This window comes from Prionailurus bengalensis, chromosome C2, assembly GCF_016509475.1.
Source record: "Prionailurus bengalensis isolate Pbe53 chromosome C2, Fcat_Pben_1.1_paternal_pri, whole genome shotgun sequence".
Taxonomy (NCBI): domain Eukaryota; kingdom Metazoa; phylum Chordata; class Mammalia; order Carnivora; family Felidae; genus Prionailurus; species Prionailurus bengalensis.
Genome location: NC_057350.1, coordinates 69,512,283 through 69,536,053, shown reverse-complemented (window position 1 = coordinate 69,536,053; position 23,771 = coordinate 69,512,283). Strand labels below are relative to the sequence as shown.

General features: G+C 40.0%; 1 protein-coding gene across 7 annotated transcripts in view; it reads left to right on the top strand.

Moving 5' to 3' along the window:
* The window catches only part of MYLK (myosin light chain kinase), a 212,911-nt gene extending 202,515 nt beyond the window's left edge, over positions 1 to 10,396 (top strand). For 5 of the 7 annotated variants that reach the window (XM_043594342.1, XM_043594343.1, XM_043594340.1 and 2 more), the window contains 3 exons: positions 3,227 to 3,356; positions 4,787 to 4,918; positions 8,400 to 10,396. In XM_043594342.1, the coding sequence (XP_043450277.1) occupies positions 3,227 to 3,356; positions 4,787 to 4,918; positions 8,400 to 8,650 (513 nt within the window). In that variant the 3' untranslated portion in view covers positions 8,651 to 10,396. Of the gene's footprint in view, positions 1 to 3,053; positions 3,073 to 3,226; positions 3,357 to 4,786; positions 4,919 to 8,399 lie in introns of those variants that run through there. The other 2 variants (XM_043594347.1, XM_043594341.1) reach the window with 2 other exon arrangements.
* Positions 10,397 to 23,771: the final 13,375 nt, after the last annotated feature.

The following is a 23,771-nucleotide window of genomic DNA, read 5'->3' as shown; positions in this document are numbered from 1 at the left end:
AGCAGGAAAGCAGGGCTTCTGCTTGTAAAACTGGAAGCTGGGGGCAGGGATGGGCTAAAAGGGTAAGGGGCATTAAGGAATCTACTCTTGAAATCATTGTTGCACTGTATGCTAACTAACTTGGATGTAAATTTAAAAATAATTAAAAAAAAAAAAACCTGGAAGCTAAGGACTAGGAAGTAGAGGCCTGTGGGCAGCCATCTTTATTTTCTCAGAACCACAAAGACTTCTGCAGTATGGACCACAGGGCCATAGACTCAGGATAGCAGAGTCTATCCTGACTCTGGATAGCAGAGAGTCAGGATAGCAGAGAGTACTCTTGGCCATCACATTTGGATATTATGCACTTCTCAGAGAAAGCTGGAGTCTTGGAGCTGGTGGCATATATGTACGGTCTAGGATGGTTGGCTGGCTCCAGGGTGACCAACTTGCTCTAGTGTGCCAAGGTCTGTCTTGGCTTTAACCCTGAAAGACTCTCATTCTGGGAAACCCCTCAGTCCTGGGCAAACCAGGCCAGTTAGTCACCCTGGCTGGCTTTTCCAGGGGAGGGAGTCTGAGTGGCATTAGGGAGGCCAGTACAGACACCGCCCGCCTGGAGCACAGGAACCCAGCCTTGGCAATGGCCTTCAGACAAGAAAAAGACTTCCTCCAAACAAGGATGGAACTTGGAGAACTGAAACTTTCTTTCTTGGTATTCTAAAAATTTCCAGAAGTCTTAATAAAGCAGCAACCAATTTTCAGCTCAGAGTCATGAAACTTAAAGACTAGAACATATAGATATATATTTCTTTTCTAGTTCTGACAAGTTCCCTACTGATTTTTTTCATAAATTAGTTCCCAAAGATTGAATTCTGATGGAGATTATTTTTAAGATTTTCGTTACTAAGCACTTCTTACTTTTGTCCTTGTCTTAGAAATTATATGCTGTATCACTCCATCTGATGGAAAATTTCCTCCTATGTATAGCCTATTTGTTAATGTGTGTATGATCCCTTCTCTGAAATATTCTCTTTTATCTGCCTTGTTCTGGTAACGTCATATTAGTCATTTTGTTAGTGGAAGAGGAAAGACTTCCTTATTCCACACCTAAAGAGAGTCTTGATCAGTTACAATCTGGGCATTTGGAATTAGGGAGCCCGTGGGCTACACAGTCACATGTATGAATCCTAGTCTTTCTGCAAAAGACTAGAGCTATAGGGAGATTTGAATCTTCTGGTCCAAGAACATGAGATGCACAGAGGGGAACTGATTTGCCCAGAGTCACACAGTAACATACCTTTGTTGAGAATGAACCCTCTCATTTGACAGACTCCTGGCCCAGGCAAACCAATCTGTGTTGGATAAAGGGAATCAAGAGCCAGAAGAGCTGGGTCTGAGAGTTTGGCTGACCAGGAAATAGTCTGGTCTGACGTCAGCTCCATAGGGAGGGCTGCCATGGCTGGCACCTCCTCTTACCCATTCCTGAGGTCAGGATAAGCTCCCAGGGGAAGAGCTGGGTCTCTCCAGCTAGCACAACAAACAGGTCAGTGATGTCACCAGTAACCTCCTCTCCCAGAAGAGCAGAGAAGACTGCCAAGTGGGCTCAGTCTGCAGGTATTTTGCCTGCAAGGCCACAGTGCCTGTGCACACAGTTAAGTTGGTCATTTGTCATCTCTCACCTTCTTCCCCCACCCACTGTATCACCTCCACTTGGGGCTTTCTGTGCTCTGTTCAGAGTGACCCAGCTTCACCATGGTGACAGAGGGCCATAAACATTACCACACTGCAGTGATGTATGTGTGCAAGAGGGTGGATGGCCAGAGGGCAGAGCAGGATTGAATGTCCAAAGTGCATGAAAATAGTCTGCAATAAGGATGGCATGTGACAAACAGAAAAGTGGCTGTGGTCATAGCAGATCTCCACTTAAATCACACACACACACACACACACACACACACACACACACACACACACCATTATGAGTCCCTAGTGCCCTGTAATCCTTTACTTTCAAAATAATCTTTTTTTCTGGAGATATACTGGCTTTCCTGATAGTCGAAAATTGTGAGGCTTTACTGAAATACTTGAGTGCATGAAGTTAGTTCAGAAAGAGATGGCTTTGCAGGGACAGTTTACAGTCCAGTAGATGAGTGCTAGCCACTGGCCTATGTACAGGCTGTTTCTTTTCTCTCTGAGCAGCCAGCCTGTGGTAACGTCTGCACTCTGGACATACAGTATCTGGGTGCCTAAAAAGATGTTTTGGGTGTAGGGGTGGAAAGAGTTGCTTATGCCTTAGTTTCTCACCTCGTCTTTCCACTGACCTTAGAAAAGGGGCAAGACACTTCACTTGAAGGTGAGAAACATAGACACGATTGTGTATTATTGGGGATTTCCTGATCTAAATCCTGTGCTTGGTAGAATTTTCATAATACAAAGAAAATTTTCATCTCAAGTTCTGGCATCCTTTTCAGCAGAAATTCTCTCTTCTTCCAAGGTTCCTCATCTGAGAAAAGCAAAGCGCTGCTGCTTTTCAATTCTTCGGGCGCTTCTTTTTGATGGCTGGGTGTACATCAGGGAAGAGCACCCCTCCAGAACTTCACTGTGCATTCACAGACTTGTGCTGGGGCCAGCCAGAGTGTTTCTGGAAATCTCTTAAGTATCTGAATCATAAACAGAACTAATGAGACCTTGGAGATCATCTTGTCCAACCCCCTTCTTATACAGAGAAGGAAACTGGAGCCCAGAGAGGTTAAGCGACTTGCCCAAGGTCAATGGAATGCTTTTTTTTTCCCCTTTGCATCAGGACCTGTGGGATCCGTAGTAACTTTCTCTGGACCAATTAAAATCCTATTGCTAGTATTGTTTTACGAGAAACAGCCCCACTGGGCCTCGTCAGCAATAAGTCTTTGGAGCTGTCTCAGCCTGCAGTTGCTTTATATAAACTATCCCTTTTATGGGAGTTGAAGCACAGTATGAAAAGGGTTTTTGTCTCATGTTGACCTTGTTTAGTCACATTAACGCACACATTGGTTCCAGGCCCCATTCCATTCTCCGAACATCTTCTGACACGCTGATAGTGCTGAGCAGAGCAAGGTTGGGCTCACTCCTCTGGCAGAACTTCGGCACTGGGGAGGTCCTCATTTCAAGGACAGCTGCACCTCCGGGGCTAGGCTCTTTTCCCTGAGCCCCACTGCCCAACGGGAACCAGGGACACCGCCTGAGTCCAACGCCAGTGTCTATTTTCCAGAAAACGGGCAATGCTGTGAGAGCCATTGGAAGACTGTCCTCTATGGCAATGATCTCAGGGCTCAGTGGCAGGAAATCCTCAACAGGATCACCAACCAGCCCGCTCAATGCAGAAAAATTAGAATCTGAAGGTAAGGAGCTCCAGGAAGATTTGCTCTAGTTGGCAAGAAAGGAAGGGTTGAGGGATGGAGGGACATTTTGAGGTTTTAAGGGGGGTTTGGGTTTTTTTGATAATATAAACTATAAGGATAAAATTCAGAACTACTTTTAGGTTGCCCTAAAATTACTAAGTCTGCTAGTTATTCTTTAATTGTTCAACGTTAAGTTTAGCTACTTTCAGAGGGAAAGTTATTGTCTCATAGGACCAGGTGACCTCTGCTGTTCTTTTCCCTATATTTTACATAAGAACTAGTGAAGACTTCATTAAAAGCTTCCTTTTTTCTCATTAGAAAAGTGAGATTTGTATACTGATAGGTAAACATAAAAATCACATATAGTAGTATCTTTTCAAAAAATATCCTTCCATATTCTTACTGCCTTTGTGTTTTTCTTTTTTTTTAAAAATGACCTTTAGTCCATATTCCTTTGGCACTTGTCACGATGCTGAAACATGCCATTTGAATGGGGTAGACTGCGCGTGACGGGGCTCCTCCTGGAGACCAGTAGGGCTAGTTAGCTGTTTGCACACCGCCTTTGAGATGCTGCCCCGACCATCTCCTCAGTGAAGGCTCTGGCCTCTTCCATGCTCCAGGTGCATGCAGGGTCTGGCCTTTACCTTCTTGAGGCGCCTCATTTGGCCAAAGACACCCCCCTAACTCCCGCTGCCTGGTGTTTTTGGCATCCAAAGGTGAGAAGCTAGGTCTAGATCCCTCTTGTGCATAAAAGCCAGGTAATTGGCGAGGCTGCTTGCTGGGCTGCTCTGATGCAGCTGGGGGCAGAGTCTGCAACACGTGGGCCTGGTCCCTCCTGATCCGCACTCCCCAGATGACCCAGAAATAGCCTGAAGGGAAGGGAGAGTATATAGGAGCCCCTCCAAGTCACAGCTTTTCCCTGGACCAATCCCAGATCCTGGTCCGTAGTCATACATTGTGAAGGCAGGGTGAGTGTGGAGAACAGAACTACTGGTAAATTGAAGGCATGTCTAGGACCCCCTTTCCAAGGAGCAGGTGAAGGGCCTGCTGCTATAGGAGGGAGGGCAAAGCAGGGACAGAGACCGGGACAGCTGGTGTGGTTTGTCCTTCTTCGATCCCTTCCACTGAATCCTGAGACAGCATGGAATGCAGCCAAAAATCCTTTTTAAAGATTATTTCCTTTTTCAGTGTGTCAGCATAAAGGAAGGAGGGAGTTCAAACATTTCCACAGTTTTGTCACAGTTCTCTCTTCTGCCAAAACCATGTGGCGGCAAGCCAACCTGTCCCCAGGAGAAAGGTGTACTTGACTCAGTCCCCTAAGCCACATTATTTGCTGAATTACAGCAACTTAAAAAAAAAATCAACTTTTTTAAAGCAGGGAAGAGAACAGGAAATGAAGAACTGACCGTGTTTCCTTCCCTGTCTCCTAGAAGATGTGTCCCAAGCTTTCCTTGAGGCTGTTGCTGAGGAAAAGCCCCATGTAAAACCCTATTTCTCTAAGACCATCCGTGATTTAGAAGTTGTGGAGGGAAGTGCTGCTAGGTTTGACTGCAAGATTGAAGGTAAGTTGTAGCGGTTCTTCCCTTGACTTTGACCACACAAAAGTGTGGCGTGGTGGGTGGGTGGGCCCTGCTGTGTGCCCCAGGCAGAATGCCAGTTCTGGGCAGCCAGGATGCAAGCGAAGATAACTGGGTCAGGAGGAGTTGGCCCACTGCCCCCACTCCGCCTCCTGAAGGTTGGTGCCATTCAGTGACTCACCTAGGGCACCTCTGATATTCTACGTATTCATATCAACCACTGATGTGAGTGGTTCATCACAGACCTATTTGGCTATGGAAGAGGCTTAATGAAATGAGCTTTGCAGGCTTCTGGGAAGCCTGTGAACTGCCCACAAGAAGCTTCAAAGGAAGGCTGGCATGAAGAGGATGTGGAGTCAGAGGCCCTTCTGCTCAGCTGTGGGCTGTGTGAACTTGGGTGGTGATTTAACTCTTCTGAGCCTCTGGCCCTTACCTGATGATGTCTAATGCTTGAGTCGTTCTGGGGATGCTGGGAGAGGACATAGGTGAAAGGGGGAAACCTTTTTCGTCTGTTCAAGGTGTCATGGAGTCCAGGAAAAAGGTGTGGGATTGGCAAGTGCAGAGACTGAGCATGCAATGTGACTTCATTCACATTCAATGTGAGGGAAGCTGGGATCCAGACGCCTATGCCATCTTCCCCATGCTGCTCCGCCTGCCAAGAATAATGTGGCAGCAGAATTGAGTTGCCAGTGCTCAAGAGAACTTAAGGGATCTTAGCATAGCACCTGAGAAATTAGCAATGTTGGTGACACAAATCATTTCAGTTTCCACAGACTGCAACATTCTAGAAAGATAAGGGCAAAAAAAGACAGGTTCTTTGCTTCCAGTTTGTGACTACTGCATGCCAACTCAAGTGGAGGGTTATCTCCCATTTCAGTCTGACCAAATAAAGCACAGAAGTTCATTAAGCAACTTGACTAAGGCTGCATAGCACAGGACAGCAGTCAGAACAAATCGTGCCTCCTACAGTTTAAAATTCTCCAGCAGTATGACTAGATAATGCCTTTTGGGTAAAGCAATCCAAAGTGAAGAATGAAAACAGTTTATTTCCTGCATCATTATATTCTCAAACTGCCTTATAAATGCAGTGCCTATCATAATCTTTCTCTGTTCTCATTCAATTAAAAAAAAAAAAAGGTGGATGTGTTGCCTTTGCTAGTGTGGAAGTGTGCAGATTGGGGGGCACTGCGAGAAACTCCGAATTCTCTCCATCACCACACTGTTTTTGGTCTTCTGAAGTTCTTTTTCCTTTTTTTCCTTTTTAAACATTATTACAACATAATGATTATTATCTTTGTACTTTTCTGTCTGGGATTATTCCTTCATATTTGCATAACTTCCACTGAAACACTGAGAAGGAATTAAAGCATATGGAGGCAGTTTTGATAAAAACAAAATTCTACTTGAAAAGAATGTTATAATTCTTAAATTCTTTTTTTTTTTTAAGTTTACTTTGAGAGAGAGAGAGATTGAGCAGGGGAGGGGCAGAGAGAGAGGGAGAGAGAAAATCCCAAGCAGGCTCCATGCTTTCAGCTTGGAGCCCAATGCGGGGCTCGAAATTATGTACCACAAGATCATGACCTAAGTCTAAACCAAGAGTCAGACGCTTAACCGACTCAGCCACCCAAGCGCCCCTAGAATTCTTAAGTTCTTATGTGTAATTTTTTTCCTATAAAAGTGTTTCTCCCAGATTTAAGAACAACTCAGATTGTATATATATATATATATATACACATATATATATATATATACACACACATACATATATATATGTGTGTATGTATATATATATATTTTTAAAGTTTATTTATTTTGAGAGAGAGAGAGCACAGGGGAGGGGTAGAGAGAGAGAGGGAGAAAGAGAATATCAAGCAGGCTTCTCACTGTCAGCACAGAGCTGGACATGGGGCTCAGTCTCATGAACCATGAGATCATGACCTGAGCTGAAATCAAGAGTTGAATGCTTAACTGACTGAGCCATCCAGGCGCCCCTGTATATTTGTAAAGACCTATATGTGTGTGTGTATATATATCATATATAATACATAAATATGATGTGTGTGTATGTGTGTGTGTGTGTGTATATATATATATAATATTTTTTTTAATTTAAAAAAAAAATTTTTTAACATTTATTTATTTTTGAGACAGAGAGAGACAGAGCATGAACGGGGGAGGGGCAGAGAGAGAGGGAGACACAGAATCGGAAGCAGGCTCCAGGCTCCGAGCCATCAGCCCAGAGCCCGACGCGGGGCTCGAACTCACGGATCGCGAGATCGTGACCTGAGCTGAAGTCGGATGCCCAACCGACTGTGCCACCCAGGCACCCCTATATATTTTTTAAATGCTGAACTTTGCATAAACATGACTAACATATAAAATGAGGCTAACCCATGTGGCCAATTTCCAGTTATCCATAAGTAGTTTATCTGTCTTTGGATCAGACTAAAACAAATAATGGCTTTTCTTTTAAGCAATATTATCAGCTCCTCTAATTTATTATAGAGCTGTCATTAGCTTTGAGTTATAATTTACATACCATAAAATTTACCTATTTTATGTGTACAGTTAAATTATCTTCTGTTAGATTTGCAGAATTATGCAACCACACAACCAATTTTAGAATAATTCCATCATCTCCAAAGATCTCTCATGCCTATTTGCTCTCTTTTTCTTTATTTAAAAAAGGTTTTTTAATATTTATTTATTTTTTAGAGAGGGAGAGGGAGCACGCCCAAACTAGCAGGGGAGGGGCAGAGAGGGAGGGAGGCAGAGAATCTGAAGCAGGCTCTGCCCTATCAGCACAAAGCCCAAACTCATGAACCATGAGATCACGACCTAAGCCAAAGGTCGTGCTCAACCAACTGAGCCAGCCAGGCACCCCGAACTTAAACACATTTAAATAAAAAATAAGAGAACAGGGACGCCTGGATGGCTCAGTCAGTTTAGTGTCTGACTTCGGCTCCAGTCATGATCTCATGGTTTGTGAGTTCGAGCCTCTCTGCTGTCAGCACAGAGCCTACTTCAGATCCTGTCTCCCTCTCTCTCTGCCCCTCCTCCACTCGTGCTTTCTCTCCTTCTTTCTCAAAACTAAGTAAACATTAAAAAAATTTATTTAACTGTTATACAAGAAATTTTCTTTTCATCCAAGGACCTATTTATTTAGCTCTAGGAGTGCAGTTGGAGTCAAGGCTGTGTTCCAGGTAGTACTCTAGATCTATATAAAGGTGGGAGGCAGTACAAGCCCCACGTGGATGGTAAGTGACATGACTATAGGACACCTTTTTTTGCGGGGTTTTGGATATCAGTATTTACAATATATGCCCATATCCAAATGTAAATCTCAAAACAGATGCTAAAAGCCAACATCATGATACTTTCCCTGTACCCCGTTAATCAATAGAGGTTGCTTACGAATTGCTTACACGAGTTGATAAGGAACTTGTGTTCCCTCCCTGTGCTGCAGGATACCCAGACCCTGAAGTTGTCTGGTTCAAAGATGACCAGTCAATCCGGGAGTCCCGCCACTTCCAGATAGACTACGACGAGGATGGGAACTGCTCTTTAATCATTAGTGATGTTTGTGGGGATGACGATGCCAAGTATACCTGCAAGGCTGTCAACAGTCTCGGAGAAGCCACCTGCACAGCAGAGCTCATTGTGGAAACCATGGAGGAAGGGGAAGGGGAAGGAGAAGAGGAAGAAGAGGAAGAGTGAAAGCCAGAGAGAAGCAGTTTCTAAGTCGTCTTACAAAGACTATTTCTCTAAAGCTCAAAAAATCCAAGATAGTAAAAGCACCTAGTGTGATAGATTATCTAGTTAGGTCTTTTGGGGGTTGATTGTTCTGCAACAGCAGTTGACACCTAGCAGCAGTTATTGATGGGCATTAATTTGAATTAGCTGGCACCTTAAGATACTACCAGTAACTTGCCTGATCAGTTGATTTTAAAGAGAAAGTAACCAAAAGAAATCTTTATCTGGGTAAGGTCATAAATTCCCTAACTGAAAGCACTCATGAAAAATAAGGCCCTGTGGTCACAGCCCAGAAGGTCCCTGGAGACAGAGATCTCTCTCTCCCAGCTCCTAAGTGTAGAGAACCGAGTCTCCTCCAGCCCTGCAGCACGCCATTCTGAAAGCAGTTGAGCCATTTGAACGTATGAGGCACATTTTATTCCAAAGTATACTGTACACATTCAAACTTCATTTCTCTCCCCTGATGTATCTACCCGTTTTTCTGGATCTGAATTTGCCATGAGTTTAAGCACTAAGGACATTATGCTTCTTAGATTCTGAAGACAGGTCCCCTGCTCATGGGTGGCTGGCTTCTTTAGGAGAATAGAATCTCTTTTCTTCCAAAATCAGTAGGAAATCTAAACTTATCCCCTCTTTGCAGATGTCTAGCAGCTTCAGACATTTTTGTAAGAACCTGTGAAAAAAAAAAAATCCTTGCTAATGTGCTTTTCTTCTGAAACCAGGATTCGTATTTGTGCTGTTATAGAAGATCAGCTCTGCATGTGTGGTAAAGATTTCTGTGTTTGAATGTATGAAAAACCAGTTTCCTAAAGTTAGTCTTAATTATTTATTGGCCGCTGTGAAACAGATTTCAACTGATGAAGGGCTGTAGAACTGCACATACTTTGGAATCTCCTTCAGGGTAGTCTGAGTTTAACACGCCTTCAATTCTAAACACTCTCCAGAGGACTCTACCTACCTTATGGGTTCCACGATGTTTTCTTCTTGAATGTGCATCAGTCATGCCTTGCCCCCCAGCCTTCAAATGTATTCTTAGACCTGATAAATGCACTCAGACTTGCATCTTTAGAAATTTTTCTTTCACTACATTGGCACTTAAATTTTTCTTTATAAACTTTTTGAAGGTCATAAACAAAGACTATAAACTAATATGCCTAATACATTTCCTCTGAGTGTGTGTGTGTAACATTCCAAATACTTTTTTCTTTTCCACTGTTTGTAAAGTGCAGCAATTTAATATTTGAAGGGACTTTTTAATAGTTCCTCAAGAACCAATTTGAAATGACTTCAGTGCAACCCTACACAGGATCAACTTCAGAACTTTGATAGTAGTCTTATGTTACCTTCCATTCTATTTTTATCTGCTTTTTGCTGCTAGTTTCAAATTTGCCAGTATTTTTTCTTTTTGCTTTTTTAGCAGTTACAATTTTTTCATAATAGCCACAGTATTGCCACGGTTTATAATAAAGGGTTTTAAAATTTGATTTAGAGCTTTTGAAGCTTTTCTTCACTTAACTGTGTTTAGAAGACTATAACCTTTGTGTGCATGTATGTTGTGTGTGTGCGTGCATGTGTGGTGTGTTTGTTACAGATTTTTAATGTCTTGAAATTGTGTTAATGTTCTCGCAGTTTATTATGCCATCAGAATGGTAAATGAGAACACTACAACTGTAGTTAGCTCACAATTTTTAAATAAAGGATACCACAGTGCATGCTGTTTGTTCAGTCTCTGCAGCCTCCTCTTTCTTGCCATGCCACCAGCTGTAGACTACCCTGATGGATCCTGGAAACAAACAAATGTTGTGCTGCATGAATGGCTTAGATGGTTGTGATTCACTAAGGAACAGGATGACTGACGTAGTTCTTGTTGCTAATAGGCAGCTTGATTTGCACATGTTCAGAATTTCTCTTGAGTGTCATTTGGTTCAATTACATTCTACAGATATTTAATATCTATAGGATCCTCATAATGCTAAAACCTATATGACATTTTTGGTGTGTGACAAAATCACTATCATCATTAATATTATTTACCAGGGCTTGGTTTGCATTTGTAACGTTGGTGCAGTTTCTTACTGGCAACCAAGTTCCATCTTTCCATGTCTTGACATTGAAACATTTGTTAGGAGAAAATTCCTGATAATGCTCCTGCTTTATAGGAAATCTGTTATCAGATGGTGAGCCTCTTATGTCTTGAGTGTTCAAAATATTATAGATACTCTAGAAACAATCAAGACATGCTAATAAATATTGGACTAGATGATTCTATGATTCTATGGTGTAGTCTGGAAGGAAACAATCCATTGGTCAGTTAATATTTAATTTTTTTCATTTTTTAAAGGCAGTTACAATCCACAAATGTTCCTAGTGAGGAAATTACTAGTTTTAAAGACAAGGATTTTTTTATTCCTTGCTAGGGAAAAATACACCATACGTGTTCTGCACCAGGAAAAATAAGAAATACATTTTCTCCCATTCCATTTTCATCCCAAACATATAAAAATCCATTGGTTGCTGCTTACATTGCAGAACTTCATATTAAATGATATTTCTGTGTGTAATTAAAAAGACATGCTATTGTCAGCTCTAACTTTATATAGTCTTTTTTTCTTTTTTAAAGCCATTTTCTTTTTTAAAATTTTTAAGTTATTTTTGAGAGAGAGAGAGAGAGAGAGAGACGGAGCATGAGCGAGGGAGGGGCACAGAGAAAGGGAGACACAGAATCCGAAACAGGCTCCAGGCTCTGAGCTGTCAGCACAGAGCCCAATGCAGTGCTCGAACTCATGAACCTGAAGATCATGACCTGAGCCAAAGTCGGACGCTTAACCAACTGAGCCATCCAGGTGTCCTGAGTCTTTTTTCTTTTTAATCAAAGTGTTTGAGTTTTTTACTTTTCACATTTTACCTGCTTTTAATAAATCTATGCTAATGAGTATCAAGGAGATAAAGGATAATTCTAAAGAAATTCAATTCTCCCACTTTTTAAGAAAACACAAGGTAATGCTACTTTCTTTACCCCTTAGGAACTCCTCCGTATTTTGAAAGGGAGGCTAATATCTGTGCCAGTCATTACTGAGGCTCTTTGCCCCCTGGCACAGCTTTGCTGGCTCCCTGGCTAGATGGGGCTGTGACTAGTCCTGGTCAGTAAGCTGTGAGTAGAAAGTGATGTGCGTCCCTTCTGAGCCAGAGGATTTAAGTACTAGTGCGACTCTCCATGATGACTGGCAACATGTGAGATGGTGACTACTTTATCTGCCTGGGTCCCCAGCCAACCCCAAATGGGCAGATAACACAAGTAAGAAATAAATCTTTGTTCTTATAAATCAAGATTTTAGGGTTCTTTGTGGCTGCAACATAACAGACTATCCTGTTACAAGGTCATCACTGTATTCTAGATCTGTTCTAATAAGGTAGCCATGAGTCACAAGTGACTAAACAATTTAAAACTCAATTCCTCTGTTGCACTAGCCACATTTAAAGTACTAAATAGTCGGTGCATCTGGGTGGCTCAGTTAAGCGTCTGATATCAGCTTAGGTCATGATCTCATAGCTCGTGAGTTGGAGCCCCGCGTCAGGCTCTGCGCTGACAGCTCAGAGCCTGGAGCCTGCTTCAGATTCTGTGTCTCCCTCTCTCTCTCTGCCCCTCCCCTGCTTGCTCTCTCTCTCTCTCAAAAATAAATAAGCATTAAAAATTTTTTAAAAAATAAAGTACTCAATAATCATGTATGACTAGTGGCTACCTTATTGGACAGCACAGATTAAAACTTTCTGTAAAGTTCCATCAGCACTGTTCTAGATGAATTAGGAATAAACAAGAACTCCAAATTTTACCCTAACTGTGCATATTAGTTTTCAAATTACTGTGAAATGAAAACTTAAATGTTTGTATGAAATCAGTCTGGAGAGCATGGTCCATAGTTTCACCAATTATAGTGGATAATCGACTTTATACCTAGGTTATAGGTTTTGATTCATTGCTTATATTCATATATATTTTTTACTTTTTAAAACATTTTAAAAGTACCAATTCTGTGTTTCTCATCACAAAACCTAAATAGACCTGTAATTCACAAGCAATTACGAGACTACTTGGGATACCAAACAACCAGCTAGAACAAAAATCTCCAGTGTTTTTGGAACATGGAGCTAGTTGAGATAGGGGAGCTTGCAATGGGGACATATGAGATAGATGTACAGGAGAGACAGGGTCACTAACACAGGATTTCCTTGACAGTGGACCAAAAGGAAGGTGGGAGGGGCCATTGCAACAGCTGCAATCATTTAACTTCAGTGGCTTCGTTCATTGATATTGGAAATATCCAGGAAATCTGCAGTGTTTGGAGACATTAAATTTCTAACTGCTGCTTCCTTGAAATTTCAGCCCACAGGCCCCACTGTGTTCCAAAGGCTAACATTCTGCAGCAAGGGTTCCACGTCAGAGACCATAGCCCCAGTGGCGACCACATGGAAATGTATGATAAATCTTCACAAGACATTATTAGACTCTCTGAGACTAGATTTCTTCTAGATGGAGATAACTAAGGAGAAGGAAATTATAAAGTAACTTGTCAATTTGGTCATTCACACTTATTAGCTTCTTTTGGGCAGACAGAAGTAGCCTCCAATAGTTAAGAGATAAGTTGAGCTACAGGGCTCCTCCACCATCTTCTCTCAGATGGTGTGTTAAAGTGAAAGATGGCCTTGGGCCAAATTCATCAAACATTTATTAGCAAGTAGTCCTACAACCTATTCTGCAAGGTCTGTGAAGTCGCAGATCTCTCTCCAGAAAGTACCTGACCTGTTCACTGAAGACAGAGGCTGCAGGATACTAGGGTAGGATTTACCTAACCTGGTTAATCAGCCAAGTGAAGTCAGTTCCAGCTGGAGTTCTTATTGGAGCTGTATCTCATGCCTCAGTTTCTTCATCTATAAAAAGAGTAATAGCTCTTCTCTAGTAGTTGTTACAAAAATTAAATGAGGGGCGCCTAGGTGGCTCAGTCGGTTAAGCATCCAACTCCTGACTTTGGCTCAGGTCATGATCTCACAGTTCGTGAGTTGGAGCCCCACATTGGGCTCTGTGCTGACAGTGCAGAGCCTGCTTGGGATTCTCTCTCTCTCCCTGCCCCTATCCTGCTTGCTCTCACTCTCTCTCAAAATAAATGTTTAAAAAAATTTTTTTAATTAAATGAACTTATGCACATTACCTGATCCTGATGGTAAGCACCTATTTTTTCTGGCACTCAGAGATGCTAAGATGTGTCAGAAACATGCTCTACCCTCAAGAAATTGATTGTACTCCTGCAGAAACAAAATACATATGTGAAAAAGTTATATACTAATGAAAGATGAAAAGAACTATTTAAATTCACCTACCTCCCACAAAAAGGACCTTTGAATCTGAAAGTGCCCATGCAATTGTACAAAAAATAATTGCTGTGAGTTTAGGAAATGCTACAACTGCCCTTTTGTTCTAAGGGGAAAGTTTTAACTCCCAGTCGCTACTCTCCTCTTCATAGTCAAAAGAGAAAAACTCATCTACCTTATGAGTCTTATTTCACAATTAAGAGGAAATTTCTCAGAGTTACTTCACTTGAATTGAACTATATCTTTATCCCAAAGAGTTCCCTAATTTTTTTCTTTATCTTTGATCTATCTGCCATTTAAATAACACCAACTCCCATGAAAAAAACTGTGAACGTCAATAGCTCTATACAGGCAGGACGGGGAGGGTGGGAAGCATGTGGCAAGATAACTACAGTCTGATTTGCTAAATGAGGAGTATGTTATGGAGATAAACATAGATTGGTAATTACTAAAAAAAATCTTCAGGTCACTTTTTTTTTTTTTTTGATATAACAAGGATTATCTTTGGGTGGTACCTTCCAGTTTATAGAGTGCTCCTCTATAAAAATCAATAGCTCCTTTCATTTTTTTAAGTCATTTAATCTTTTTTTTATCATGATAACTGTCCCTTTTAATCCCCATCCCCTACTTCCCCTATCCTCCCACCCACATATCCTGTGGTAACCATCAGTTTTTTCTCTCTGGTTAAGAGTCTATTTCTTAGAGGGCCTGGCTGTCTCATTTGGTACAGCATGTGACTCGATCTCAAGGTCATGAGTTCAAGCCCCATACTGGGCATGGGGCCTACTTAAAAAAAAGATATAGGGGCACCTGGGTAGTTCAGTTGGTAAGCATCCGATTTTCACTCAGGTCATGGTTTGTGAGTTCAAGCCCTGCATGAGGCTCTCTGTTGTTAGCACAGAGCTGCTTCAGATCCTCTGTCTCCCTCTCTGCCCCTCCCTTGGTCACTCTTTCTCTCTAAATAAATAAACGTGTTTTTTTTAATTTTTAAAAATTGGTTAAGAGTCTGTTTCTTGGTTTCTCTCTTTCCTTTGCTCATTGGTTTTGTTTCTTAAATTTTACATATGAGTGACATCATATGGTATTGGTCTTTCTTTGACTTATTTTGCTTAGCATGATACTCTCCAGCTCTCTCCATGTTATTGCGAACGGCAAGATTTCATTATTTTTTTTATGGCTGAGTTATATTCCATTTTGTGTGTGTGTGTGTGTGTGTGTGTGTCACATCTTCTTTATCCACTCATCTATTAACGGGCTCTTGGGTTGCTTCCATAGTTTGGTCGTTGTAAATAATGCTACAATAAACAGAGGTGCATATATCCCTTTGAATTAGTGTTTTTTGTATTTTCTGGGTCAATACCCAGTAGTGCAATTCCTAGATTGTAGGGTATTCTATTTTTAACTTTTTGAGGAACTCCATACTGTTTTCCACAATGGCTGCACCAATTTGTATTCCCACCAACAGTGCAAGAGAGTTCCTTTTTCTCCACACCCTTGCTAATACTTCCTTCTAGGAAGGATACTATATAATAATGAAGGGGACAACCCAACAAGAAGATATAACAATTGTAAATATTTATGCACCCAAAATGGTGGCACCCAAATATATAAAACAGTTAATAACAAACATAAAAGAACCAATAATAAGGGGTGCCTGGGTGGCTCAGTTGGTTGAGTGTCCGACTTCGGCTCAGGTCATGATCTCACAGCCCGTGAGTTCGAGCCCCGCGTCGGGCTCTGTGCTGACAGCTCAGAGCCTGGAGCCTGCTTCAGATTCTGTGTCTCCCTCTCTCTCTGCCCCTACCCCACTCATGCTCTGTCTCTCTCTCTCTGTCAAAAATAATAAACATTAAAAAAAAATCTTTAAAAAATAATCAATAATAATATAATAACAGGGTATTTTAACACCCCACTAAATGATGGACAGATCATCCAAACAGAAAATCAACAAGAAAACAATGGCTCTGAATGACACACTGGACCAGATGGATTTAACAGACATATTCAGAACATTCCATCCTAAAACAGCAGAATACAGGTTCTTTTCAAGTACACGTGGAACATTCTCCAGAACAAATCACATATTAGCCACAAACAAGTCTCAACAAATTCATAAAAACTGAAGTCATACCATGCATCTTTTCTGATTACAACACTATGAAACTAGAAATTAACCACAAGAAAAAATCTGGAAAGGATATAAATACATGGATGTTAAATAGTATGTTAATACTATTAAACAATGAATGGGTCAAACAAGAAATCAAAGAAGAAATCAAAAATTACACAAAAACACATGAAAATGAAAATACAATGGTCCAAAATCTGGGATATGGCAAAAGTGGCTCTAAGAGGAAAGTGTATAGGAATACAGGCCTACCTCAAGAAGCAAGAAAATTCTCAAATAACCTAACTTTATACCTAAATGGGCTAGAAAAAGAATAAACAAAACCAAAACCATCAGAAGGAAGGAAATAATAAAGATTAGAGCAGAAATAAGTGATATAGAAACTAAAAAAAGAAACAAAAAAAAACCACAGTATAACAGGTCAATGAAACCAGGAGCTGGTTCTCTGAAAAGATCAACAAAATTGATAGACTTCTAGCCAATTAAAAAAAGACAGAGGACCCAAATAAACAAAATTACTAAAGGAAGAGGAGAAATAACAAGCAATACCATAGAAATACAAACAATTGTAACAATATTATGAAAACCTATATGCCAACAAATTGGACAACTCAGAAGAAATGGATAAATTCCTATTTTTTTTTTTTTTTTGAGGAAGAAAGAGTGAGAGAGGGAGGGGGCAGAGAGAGAGGGAGAAAGAGAATCCCAAGCAGGCTTCATGCTGTCAGCCCAGAGCCCAATACAGGGCTTGAACCCACAAACCATGAGATCATGACTTGAGCCAAATTCATGAGCCCCACGCTTAACCAAATGAGCCACCCAGCACCCCAAATTCCTAACTTTTAATTGATGTTTACAAAAGTTAATTCACATTGACTTGTTTCTGACTGCATATTAACTACAGAACAAATAGGGCTTTGCTAGGTAGTCCCAGGAAAAGGCTGGGTAGATACCTTTTTTAAAGTGTCTAGAAAGCTCAAAATGGAGGATCCTATTTTCTGGAGAATCAGAAGACCGAGGGCTTAGAAAATGAGAAGCCACCATAGTAGGAGTGAGGGCCAAACAGGACCTACTGAAAATAAGCAGTAGCTCTGCTCTCTTTGGAACCCACACTAAGCTGAGAGTAAAAGAATAGTAATTTTTTTTAAAGCTCTAAACCCTTCAAAGACAAATATGGGAGAAAACAAATGAAAATAACAGATTTTTGGAAGACAAAGCAAAAAGATAAATGGGCACCTGACTTAGAGCACAGAAGCTGAAACCTGACTTCCTACAGAGAAGGAAGCCATAGAAAGCAGGTCAGTTTTGTCCTCAAGAATTCCTAAAACGCTAAAGGCTAGAGGAACCCGGTACGTATGAGGGGGTCCTTAAAGGGGATGTAAGGTATCAACTCACAGATGGAAACCAAGGTCTTTTAGGTCAAAGAAGGTCAAAAGTCCAACTAGAAGACTAAGAGACAGGTGGGATGGAATAACTATGAATTAGGACAGACCAAGGTCCAGAGTCCAGGTCAGTCTGAACACATCCTTAATACCCAAAAAGTGCAGAAATGAGGCCGACCCTAGAAAGACATTTTCTTGCTCAAGCAGTTTTAAAGGCAGATAAGCTTCTTCAAATTGGTTGTCCAAGAAGCCAAATCGTTTAGACTTTCCATAATGAACTTTCTTAATGGATGCCTTATATTCATTTATTTACAATAGAAGCTCAGTTAACTAATTTCCATTTAATCCAACTTGCCCAACTTAACCACAATTTTCATTCCTCTGTAAAATAAATTATCAGATGCCCACACACTTCTGAGTTGTACATTTACCAGCAGTCAATTAGGTTTGTTCTTAAACTTACTTATGCCAGTTCTACTTGCAACTGTAATCACATAATTTGATTATATAAACCAACAAAAATTGAGTGATAAAGGGAAAAGTAGTTTCTGCTATGGAAAGCAAATTAAGACTAGTGGCCATACATGGCAGACTGAACACTCAACATTTATTTCCTGCCTCCCCAAACCCCACTAAGATGAAAGGACAAAGGCATAAACCCACAAGGGCAAAGAAAAGAGGTGAGATGGTAGACTTCAGTGTTGACAAAATTTGGCGATAGACTAATTGGTAATTAAGTTTGCTCTTTTTCTTCTCTGCAATTGTCTGCAGGAGAGCAAGCCTCAAAGAGGAAGTTGAGTCCTACCACAGAACTAGGCAAAAGTAGAGGAATTAGATTGACTCCCTCTCGTCTCTTCCTCTAGCCCATATGGCCCTCTGACAGGCCTGGCAGAAAAGAGGATTTTCTAAAGTTAGGCTAGAGAGGCCATGGACAACAGGCCCAAGTGAGATGGGGGTGAAGCAACTTAGAAAACACAGGGCTCAGGGGAAAGCTACACACTAAACCTTGAAACTCCAGCCCTCTCCCCCTGTGTGGCTGCCAGTACTCTGACTGCCAGGCAAAACCAGTTACATAATTTGCAGGGCCCAGTGCTAGAAAAAAGTATTAAGAATTTCAAGACAGTGACATCAGGGCATCAGGTGCCCCTGGCTTTTTAAGTAAGCTCTATGCCCAATGTGGGACTCGAACTTATGACCCCAAGATCAAGAGTTACGTGTTCCATCAACTGAACCAGCCAGGAGCCCCATTCTGTTTTGTTTTGTTTTTTTAATTAATATTTTACCTGTAAATGTTGCAAATTTTAAAACCTAGTTCTTCCCTAAACTATTAAATTCAATTTCCGGATCTGATTTGCTAGATTTACAAATTTACCAAGATGTAATACTCACTTTTTTTTTTTTAACTTTTGAACTTCTATACCCATTTTTCCCATTCTCCACCCTCACCTCAGGCAACCACCAATCTGTATCTATGAGGTTGTTGTTTGTTTTTTCCAAGATTCTACATACAAGAGAGATAACAGTATTTCTTTCTCTGTCTGACTTATTTCACTTAGTATAATGTCCTGCAGGCCTATCCATTTGTTGCAAATAGCAAGAACTCATTCGTTTTTATGAGTAAATAACATTCTGTTGTTTATCTGTGACATAATTTCTTGATCCATTCATACATCAATGGACACTAGGTGGTTTTCACATCTTGGCTATCATAAATAGTGCTGCAATAAACATAGGGTGCATATAGCTTTTCAAGTTAGTGTTTTCATTTTCTTCAGATAAATACCTAGAGGTTGAATTGCTAGATCATATAGTTTTAAGTTTTAATTTTTTGAGGAACTTCAAAAAATTTTTTCCATAGAGGCTGCACCAATTTCCATTCTACCAATTGTATACAAGGGTTCCCTCTGCTCCACATCCTTCCCAACACTTGTTATTTCTTGTCTTTTTGATACTGGCCATTCTAACAGTTGTGAGGTGATATCTCACTATGGTTTTGTTTTGCATTTCCTTGATGGTTAACAATGTTGAGTGTCTTTTCATGTACTTATTGGCCATCTGTATATCTTTTTTGGAAAAATGTCTATTCAGATTTTCTGTCCATTTTCTAATCAGGTTATTTTTTTGCTATTGAGTTATATGGTCTCCTTATATATTTTGGATATTAACCCCTATCCAGATATATGATTTGCAAATATGTTCTCTCATTCAATAGGTTCCTTTTTTTATTTCATTGATGTTTTCCTTTGCTGTGCAGGGGCTCTTTAGGTTAATGTAGTCCCATTTATTTATTTTTACATTTGTTTTGGTGTCCGATTAAAAAAAAATACTGTTTTGGTAATACCTATGTCAAGGAGCTTACTGCCTATGTTTTCTTCTAGCTTTATGGCTTCAGATCTTGTGTTCAACAGCTTTTAACCCATTTTGGGTTGTGTGTGTCATGTAAGACAATGGTCTACTTTCATTCTTTGTATGTGTCTGTCCAATTTCCCCAACCCCACTTATTGAATTTTATTTCTTTTTCTTGCCTAATTGCTCTGACAAGGAATTCCAATATCATGTTGAATAGAAGTGGAGAGAGTAGGCATCCTTGTTTTGTTCCCAATCTTAGATAAAAAGCTTCCAGCTTTTCACTGTTGAGAATGATTTTAGTTTTGGGCTTGCCTTTTTTTGGCCTTTATTACTTTGAAGTAACTTCTATACCCACTTCATTGAGTTATCATAAATGGATGTTGAATTTTTTCAAATGCTTTTTCTGCATCCATTGAAATGATCATGATTTTTACCCTGCACTTTATTAATATGGTATATTACAGTGGCTGATATGGATGTTGAACCAGACTTCCATCCCTGATTATATATCATCCTAATGGTTACCACTAATCAAAAACCAGCAATATGCAAAAAAAAATAGAGAAAGGAATCCGAGTATATCACTAAAGAAAGCCAGAAAAACCATGAGATAAGAGAGCAAGAGAAGAACAAAACACAGAGAACTACAAAAACAACCAAAAAACAAATAACAAAATGACAATAAGTACATACCTATCAATAATTACTTTGAATATAAGTGGACTAAAAGCTCCAATAAAAAGACCTAGGGTGATGGAATGGATTAAAAAAGCAAGACCCAGGGGCACCTGGGTGGCTGAGTTGGTTAAGTGTCCAACTTTGGCTCGGGTCATGATCTCATATTTCGTAGGTTTGAACCCTGCATCGGGCTCTGTGCTGACAATGTGGTGCCTGCTAGGGATTCTCTCTCTCTTCCCCTCTCTTCCCCTCCCTTACTTGTGCTTTCTCTCTCTCTCATAATAAATATGATCATTTTTAAAAAAAAAATTTATGTTTATTCTTGAGAGAAAGAGAGAGAGAGAGAGAGAGAGCATGAGTGGAGGAGGGGCAGAGAGAGAGGGAAACACAGAATCTGAGCAGGTGCCCACCTCTGAATTGTCAGCACAGAGCCTGATGTGGGACTCGAACTCATGAACCACGAGATCATGACCTGAGTCAAAGTTGGACACTTAACTGACTGAACCACCCAGGTGCCCCGTAAATAAATAAACTTTAAAAAATAAAAATAAAAAAGTAAGACCCTGACATATGCTGCCTACAAGAGATTCATCTGAGACCTAAAGACACATGCAGGTTAAAAGTGAAGGGATGGAAAGGCATTTACCATGCAAATGGTAGTGAAAAGAAAGCCAGGGTAGCAACACTTATGTCAGACAAAATAGACTTTAAAATAAAAACTGTAACAAGAGACAAAGCAGGACACTATATAATCTAACAAGGGAACAATCCAACAAGAAGATATAATAATTGTAACTACTTAGACACCTAACATAGAAGCACCCAAATTCATAAAGCAGCTAATAACAAAAATGAAGTAATTGACAGTAACACAATAATAGTAGGGGTGTTTAAAACCTCCACTTACATCAATGGATAACTCACCCAAACAGAAAACCAACAAGAAAACAGTGGCTCTCAATGAGACACTGGACCAGATGGACTTAACAGATATATTCAGAACATTCCATCCTAAAACAGCAGAATACATTCTTTTCAAGTGTACATGGAACATTTTCCAGAATAGATTACATATTAGGCCACAAAGCTAGTCCCAACAAAATAAAAAAACTGAAGCCATACCATGCATCTTTTCTAACCAAAACATTATGAAACTAGAAGTCAGCCTCAAGAAAAAAAATCTGGAAAGACCAAAAATTCATGGAGATTATATAACATGCTACTAAACAATGAATGGGTCAACCAAGAAATAAAAGAGGAAATAAAAAAAAAAACCTGGAGACAAATTAAAATGAAAACACAACAGTCTAAAATCTTTGTGATGCAGGGGTGCCTGAGTGGCACAGTCAGTTAAGCATCTGACTCTTGATATCAGCTTGGGTCATGATCTCACAGCATGTGAATTCAAGCCCCACATCGAGCTCTGAGCTGATGGCACAGAGACTGCTTGGGATTCTGTCTGCCCTCCTCTCTGCCCCTTCCCAGCTTGTGCTCTATAAATAAATAAATAAATAAATAAATAAGCAAACAAACAAGCAAACAAACTTACAAAATTTTTACAAAATAAATAAAATCTTTGTGATGCAGCAATAGTGGTTCTAACAGGGAAGATTATAGCAACACAGGCCTACCTCAAGAAGCAAAAAACAATCTCAAATAAACAGCTTAACCTTACACCTAAAGGAGCTAGAGAAAGAACAAATAAAACACAAAACCAGTGTTAGGAAGGAAATAATAAAGATTAGAGTAGGAATAAACAAAATAGAAACTCAAAAAAAAAAAAAAAAACACCCCAGTATAACAGATCAATGAAATCAGGAGCTGGTTCTTGAGAATGATCAACAACATTGATAAACCTTTAGCCAGACTCATCAAAAAAAAAAAAAAAAAGCATAAATTCCTAGAAACATATAACCCTCCCCAAACTGAATTACTAATGAAATCAAATCGGTAACCAAAAAATACTATGAAGCCACCATTGCCCTGATATGAAAAGCAGATAAATGTGCTACAGAAAAACTGTACTCTTAATCCTTTTCACCTATTTCACCCAGAGCCCCCCTCCCCAGTAACATCAGATTGTTCTCTATAGTTAAGAGTCTATTTTTTGGTCTCTTATTTTTCTCTTTGTGCCTTTATTTTGTTACTTAAATTCCACATATGATTGAAATTATATGATATTTGTTTTGCTCTAACTTCTTTCACCTAGCATAATACTCTCTAGCTCCATCTACATTGTTGCAAATGACAACATTTCATTCTTTTTTATGGCTGAGTAATATTCCATGGTGTGTGTGTGTGTGTGTGTGTGTGTGTGTGTGTGTGTATACACCACATCTTCTTCATCCATAATTTGGCTATTGGAAATAATGCTGCAATAAACATAGGGTGCATATACCTTTTTGAACTAGTGTTTTCATATTCTTTGGATAAATACCCAGTAGTGGATAATGGATCATATGGTAATTCTATTTTTAATTTTTTTTAGATACCTCCATACTATTCCATAGTGGTTGCACCAGCTTGCCTTCTCACCACAAGAAGTGCATGAGAGTAAAGTACACTTACTATGATGAGCACTGAGTAATGCATAGAATTGTTGAATTACCATATTGTATACCTGAAACTAATATAACACTATATGTTAATTCTACTGGAATTAAAAAAAATTTTTTAATGTTTATTTATTTTTGAGAGAGACAGACAAAGCGTGAACAGGGGAAGAGCAAAGAGAGAAGGAGACACAGAATCCAAAGCAGGCTCCAGGCCCCGAGCTGACAGCAGAAAGACCAATATGAGGCTCAAACTCATGAACTGCAAGATCATTACCTAAGCTGAAGCAGGACGCTTAACTGACTGAGCCACTCAGGCTCAATTTTTGATTTTTTTTTTTTAAAAGAGAGAGAATGAGCTCTTTATAGATTTTAGATACTAGCCCTTTGTCCGATATGTCATTTGCAAATATCTTTTCCCATTCCGTTGGTTGCCTTTTAGTTTTGTTGGTTGTTTCCTTTGCTGTGCAGAAAGAGCGCACCAAACTCCACACCCAAAAAACAAATAACCCAGTGAAGAAATGGGCAGAAAACATGAATAGACACTTCTCTAAAGAAGACATCCAGATGGCCAACAGGCACATGAAAAGATGTTCAGTGTCGCTCCTTATCAGGGAAATACTAATCAAAAC